The 6966-nt window shown below is 36.4% G+C and overlaps 1 protein-coding gene across 1 annotated transcript in view; it reads left to right on the top strand.

Moving 5' to 3' along the window:
- The window catches only part of DOCK2 (dedicator of cytokinesis 2), a 214181-nt gene extending 208224 nt beyond the window's left edge, over positions 1–5957 (top strand). The window contains exons 49-52 of the mRNA XM_052772076.1: positions 721–901; positions 2419–2539; positions 3602–3744; positions 5144–5957. Of these exons, the coding sequence (XP_052628036.1) occupies positions 721–901; positions 2419–2539; positions 3602–3744; positions 5144–5218 (520 nt within the window). The 3' untranslated portion in view covers positions 5219–5957. The remainder of the gene's footprint in view (positions 1–720; positions 902–2418; positions 2540–3601; positions 3745–5143) is intronic.
- The last annotated feature ends 1009 nt before the right edge of the window (positions 5958–6966 follow it).

The raw sequence follows: 6966 nt of genomic DNA on the forward strand, positions 1-6966 counted from the left end.
TTTAGTTCTTACGATGTTAATTTGTTTCTAGGAAGCACAGGTCAACAAATTTACCATGCTACTTGATTTATCAATTTTTATGTTGTAAAAAAAAGTTCAGCCCGATGTTTAGTGGGCTAATTACATCAGCAGAGAAGGGAGTAAAGCCAGAATCAATTTCATATTTGGGTTTTTTTAAATGAAAAATAGCAGAATTTTTAAACTATAAAAATTAGAGGAAGAGACGAGGAACTTTTTTTTTTTTTTAATCACTGGGTATGTGTGGTGTTGTCCAATATGGTAAAATAAATAGGAGGATGCATTTAAAACAATAAATAGTAATACTCTGTTCCGCTGTTTTCAACAACCAAAATAGCAAGTCTTGCGCTCAGCACCATCATCACCATGCATAAAATTGCCACACGAGCTCTAACTCTGTTTAGTTTAGAAGTTCTTAAGCTAATGCGCAGATCTTTAAAAAGGGATTTTCCCTCATGTTAATATTTTACATTCTTTGCAGCATTTTAAGACAATGTTATACCTCCTGAAGGCATCTTACTTGTATCTACAATTGCCAGCGGAAGCACGTAATATACTTCTTGCCAACAGTTTGCAAGGCTGCATAGAAAGTCAAAGGAAAGGATGACCTGCATTTATATTTCATGGGGAAATGACATCAGAATACCAGTGGCTTTTAAAATATCACTCAGCAACTTGTACTTTTTTCTTTTGCTCCTGCAGCTTTGATCTGGAAGTAGTGCTACCAAAGCCAGTAAAAGCAGAATCAGAGGAGACTGCTCTGCAAATGAATCCTCACCCTGAAGTAAAGATGAGAAGGTCCAAAAAAAGAACAAAAAGAAGCAGTGTGGTGTTTGCTGATGAGAAGACAGCACCTGATATTTCTATCTCTGACATGAAATGTGTATGTTACTGATTTAGTGTAGTATTTTATAACCCATAAAAAAGAGGACATTACTCCTTTGCTTAGGAAAAAAAAAAATCACATCAAACTTTAGCTGTCATAAAGGGAAATATGCAGGATGCAGAGACAATCTGCCCTGCCATGAATGAAACCTGCAAGATGCTGAGGAGGAAACAAATCAATGGAAAAATCAGAACATATCTATTTGCTTATGATGACAGATAATATAGCCCTGAAGTTGCAAATTCTGAAGCTTGGTTAGCTTAAAATGGAGTACTATATTGGGAGGGTTAAGCTAGCTTTCCTGTGGAGAGGCAATTGACTGTGCTGACATTTCATGGCAGCTCCTTGCAGTCAGGGCTATTTCAAAAGTGATGAGCCCTCTACATTTTGTACCTTGTTATGGGACACGCAGCTGTTAGAAAATTGCAAGATTGCAAACAGTGTTCCTTAAACGGTGCCAGGCTGAAGTTTGGAAGCACTGGCATCTCTTGCTCCATAGATCATTTGAGTGCTTTTATTGCACTGCTAGATCATTAGAATGATTTTATGTAAGTTACATTGTGCTTTTTTTTGGTGGGGGGTGGTGGTGGTGGTGTAATTTAATTCTCAGGAGACTTTTCTTCTTTTAGTATAAAAATAAATAAATAAATAAATAAAAAACCCTGAAAGATGTCCTCCTTATACACAAGCCCTACCTAAATTAAAATGTCAGGCAATAACAGTAACAGATTGTTGAATTACATGGAGAGACCATAAGCCATTTGATCAAAAATTTTTGAAGGTATCATCAAAGGCAAAGTGAATTCAGTGGAAAGCTAAGATTCTTTTGGGAAAGGAGGAGAGACTTACGGAGGATTATGATTGTCTTACACTACACATCCTCATACAAAAGAGAGATACAAAGCACAGTCATGCTCTGAGAAGTGTTAATGTACAAAAACAAGCAACACTTTTGTCTTTTGATTAAATTAGATAACACATACACCTAACTGTGGGAATCTCACTACATATTGTGTTTCAGGATTTTCTTCTGCTTCACAAAAACAGTATCAAGCCTCACAGCCGCCAAAGTGGCTATGTTAATGCAATAGGCAGAAATGTTTTCGAAACTTCATTTTACTTTGCAGATCACAGTCAGAGCTGGTATTATTCCAAAGATATGGTAGGAATAGCATCCTACAGTTCCAGATTACAGAATCTCTTCTAGCTAGCTTTTTTAGAGTAATGTTTTTTATCTGTGGAATGAGAAGTATTTATCTAACTATAAATCCTCTGCAAAATCATTACATGTTTTTAGCTAGTGTATAATACTGTATGTGGACCCAATTCTACTGCTTCCAGTTACTTTTATTGTTTACTCAGGAAACAATTCCGTAAATAACTTGGGTTAGGCATGATAGTTTGTTTATTAATTATTTTCTTTTATGCTTTGTCACAAAATACTATTTTGCTTAGACCTTTGTTGCTCATATCTCAGTTCATCATTAATGGCATTCTTTCTTTTTATTAAACAGCTGTCAAGGAAATATGAGTTCATGAGTGACACCAACCTCTCAGAACATGTAGTGGCACCTCAGAAAACATCTGTCCTCAAGCAGATGAGTTCTGTCAGTCGTTCTATGCCAACTATCCCAGGTAAGCTGTTTACAGTAAGATGAGAGTTCTGCACTTCTTTATTGCTATGTTAAGAAAACATAGCAATAAAGGGTTTGCTCCAAGCAGGGCAGGTAGCTCTCTCTGTGGCTCTGTGCCTCTGAGACAAAGATTACAATTTAAGTGTGTATTGTGCGTGTGAGGCTGGACGGCTACTACTGCTTGATAATACTGTGCTGCCTAGTGCTAACATGCAAGTTCTAAAAGTGTTACTTCTGGAGCTCCGAATTTTTCTTCCTTGTGTAGTGTGGGCATTCCCCCTGCCTTGAAAGAGGCAAGGTTTATTCATCTTCCTTGCTTTGTAGGGTCTCACTTGCAGAAGCAAGGGCTTCTGCAGTCTGCCCTCACAGCTGAGAGCAGCATTTGACATGGGAGAAATGCTCTGTACTTTGCTTTGGCAGATGAATATCCCCAAAGGTTGCCCCATAGTAGGGTTTCCACTTCTGCTTTTGACGTTAGAAAGGAATCTCATAAGCCTCCCTCACAGCAAGAGGAAGGGAAAACAAGATAACATAACTGCCCACTAGAAGACTTACAGTTACATGATAGAGAAGGGGAAAGCATAACTGAAGGTGGAACTCATTTCTAGGCCAGGGTATATAGGGAAAATGTGCCCTATATCAACACACTTTACCCCCTACTTCTTCCATAGCACATTCCATTTCTTAGCCTGCACTTCATCTATCCCTCTCATTGTCCCTATCTTTCCAGATGTCTGTAACAGATGTTTAGCACAACACAACAGACTGTCATGGCCCAGTTCTTTTCCACGTATTTATCTATTTATCTGGGGTTTTTTCTTCTTTGACCAGATCGGTTAATTTCTTTCAGTATTCAGTGTCAGTGTAATAAAGTTTAGCGCTTCCCCATTAACAAATGGGGAAATTTTTACTTATCTTTGTATTCTACAGATATAGTTAGATTAAAAATGTCACATTTCTTTCTAGTAATTGCAATAGTTCATTATTTTGAATTCTGCTTTATCTTACACTCTGACTCTCCTTGTTTGGTTTTGTTTTGTGCAACAAATGTTTCTATTCTAAGGATTAACTCTGTCCGTCAGCCCTGTGGCACCTGATGAAACAATTGCATCACATAGGTTGAGTCAACCAGTGTTTCCTTCCACCTCAGATAGTGACAAGAAAACCTTCAAAAAAAAGAAAGTGAACCAGTTATTTAAAACAATGGTAAGTTCTGTGTGTTTATGGGGAAAAAAGAAAGTGTTAACCTCTTTAAAAATTCTATGTTTTGAAAATTAAGTCATTTTAAAATACCATAATCATAAGTCAAACTCTTACCTTTTTTTTTTCTTTTTTTTTTCCTCTTATTTCTCTCGTCAGCAAGAGGAGTGGAAGCTCTATGGAGAGGCAAACTTTGCCTCTGGCTGTGCTTTCTGGAGTACGGATGTACATCTGTGTGTGTGTTTAAAAGGCTCAGATGTGCAGTTCTGCATCTGTACCACAGGAGGTCTCATTTGACCGACTGATTTTCCCCGATTTGCTTTCTGTAACATTATTAGCAAAAGAGGAAAGCAATTATTTCTTTTTCAATTTAATTATGTTAGGCAGTTAGCACTAGCATCAGAGTAAGGTAATCATAGCATATATGGTAAAAAATGCACAGTGCGAGTCAAATTCTGATGTCAGAGGTGCTTATTTGAAAGTAGAAATTGGTTTACACTGGAGTCATTAATGTTGCTTAAAACAGGTTGCCCTCCTTCAAAGTAGGAAACCTTTCACTGTGGTAATTTCACAAAATTAAAAATATTGAATTTCTTGTAGTGTTTGGAAGAAAAAAAAAAGTATATTCATTGCAGATATTAAGATTCAAAAGTTTTAAATTTCTTTCTATTTTTGTAGGTAGTGGGAGGATCATATTTAATACAAATGCTGGTAGCTACTGATATGCATACTGCATAAGCATTCTGTGACACTCGTAATATTTTAAGTATCAACTCTTTGCTGTTCTCTCAAAGCAAAGTTTGGTTTATTTTTTACAAATTTTTTTTTTAATTTTTTCTGGTGAATAGGTTTCCTTTTCATCCATTAGTTTCTGCTGCCTTTTAAAAAATATAGATAGTGCCTTCAGGTACCTTGGAGCAACATTTAGGAAAATCTGCATTTAGGTGTGTTCATAATCATATTTTTCTGGTAGGAACAAGAATAACCTATTAATTTGAAGTCTGTAGGATTTCACTTATATTCAATTTATCACATACTTGTTCTTTTCAGACCCAGGAGTAACAGTTTTTCAGCATGATCTCATCCACTCACATTTAAACCTAAATAGCATATAAAATAAGGACAAAATGTCCTATTTTACAAGTCTAAAAAAGGACTGAATAAAGCTAAAAATCCATTTGTGTAATGCTTCCACAGCATGACTGGAATCATGTGGACAGGCTTAAATACAGGTTTATGGGTTTGCAGGATAGAGAAATTAATTCAAAATATCCAGGATTTGGTCAGTGTCTTTTTTTTCTCTAGCCACAGATTGAGACCACAAGCTAGTAATTAATATACGTATAACTGAATCCAATGCAGTAGTCATTTTAACATACGGCACTCTGTTCCTCTTTTTTTGCAGCGCATTTCCAAAGTTTTAGAAGATGGAAAGCAGTCTGTGGAGCACCATTTCAAGTCTTCATCTACAGATCTGTAATTCATCCTGTTACAAGGCCACCTCTCAACCAAAAATAACTATATAGACATATATATCCTATTTTAGACCACTGTCTACTCTAAAGGCACTGAGAACATAGATGGCTAATAGAGAATATCAACAACAATATTCATGAGCTCTGATAAGTTACTTGTGATATAGATATAGGAATAACATTTAGAGAAAATGATACAGGATGTGCCTGCCAGGATATGGAACAGAAGTTTATTGAGCCTCTGCTTGTACAGGTCAAAGGGCATTGTGTGTTCCCTGCTGACAAAAGTTGTTCCTGCGAAGAAAGATGTATTAACAGGCCATCTGCATTGCTTACTATATAGTGTAAGTCAGATCCTGTTCTTTTCAAAGAGCATAGAAGTTACCATTTTGTGTAGCTTGTATGGACACACTCCAGGTCTCTTTAAACTATTGCTGGCAGTGTAGTCAAGATAACAGATGGCTCAGCACAAATAGCCACTGACAATTTACTCTGTGGTTGTAGCGATTTACAGTCCTCAGATCCCTATGCTGCTCCCACCACACTGCTCTCTATCCTCAGTCTTTCTCAGGGTGATGTCCGTGACTGTGACACCATATGCCTGAGTTATTTTCTGAGCAGCAGCTATTATGTTGAAGAAGTGCAAAAGTTTATTTACACATGTACGAATTGATATTAAATCCAGCAGTATGATAAACAAAAGCTGCATTTTCCACCATCCATCAATAAAATGTTAAAAATTTATTTTATTTGCCTTGTACCTTTCTCCCTGAAATCTCTAGATATCATTGTATATAAGGTAATAGTTTCTTACTGACAGCAAATGGAATTTTACAAGTCCAAGTCTTCTGCTTTCAAAATTGATTATCTGTGTCTAACTCATGAGGTAGAGTTGGAAGATAATGCCTTATTGGCATGAAGCTAGACAGCACTGCAGGTCAGTATCTTGGATTTGGTTTTTTTAATAACACGTCAGTTCTTTCTAATAAAGGCAAGTATTTTATACAAATGTAAAGGTTTCTAAAAGGCAAATAATTGATTTTCTTCACTCATCCCTTTGTTTCAGATACCTAGGTTTATTACATAGGTTTATATTCATTAAATAAAATATGACCATGTATAGTGTTGTGGATGGGAGAGACTGGCCTTGTTGCCATTTATATGGATATGGGAAAGACAGAGAGATTCAAATTATTCCTTGCTGAGTGGCTGAATCAATGGAAAGACACCTTCAGTTTTTTCTAAGCCTAACTATTTCTGTGAACACTTTTATGTTCAGCATGAATAATTTATTTAATGAATTTAGACTCTCTTTGCAAGTTGTCAGTGTGAAGCTGTTTTCTACAGAAATAATTAGCGATTGTTTTCTGTGAGAAGTTTGAAATATTTGCCATTGGAACTAATATGGTGCCAAGAAATACTTTTCACTAGAATAACCATAGACAGAAAAACAAAATGGGTCCAGTTTTAACACTAACTACACAGTGTTTGTTGGCATGGATACTGGTAGACTTTTTGTTTCATTTGGTTTTCACTTGATACTGCTTCTGAGGAAGCACAGAGGGAGAACAAGGCTTTTCTAGAAAAAAACCTCAGTTTAATAGAGTAGGTTATCTGTGAGTGGGAGAAAGTGAAAGGTTGAGGGCTGCATGTTTAACATCTTGCTAACCTGGGAGAAGCTGGAGGGTGCCCAGGTTGTCCTTCAATATTATTTGCAGATACATTGAAGAAATATTGATATCACAAAACCGAA

This window comes from Harpia harpyja, chromosome 20, assembly GCF_026419915.1.
Source record: "Harpia harpyja isolate bHarHar1 chromosome 20, bHarHar1 primary haplotype, whole genome shotgun sequence".
NCBI classification, from domain to species: domain Eukaryota; kingdom Metazoa; phylum Chordata; class Aves; order Accipitriformes; family Accipitridae; genus Harpia; species Harpia harpyja.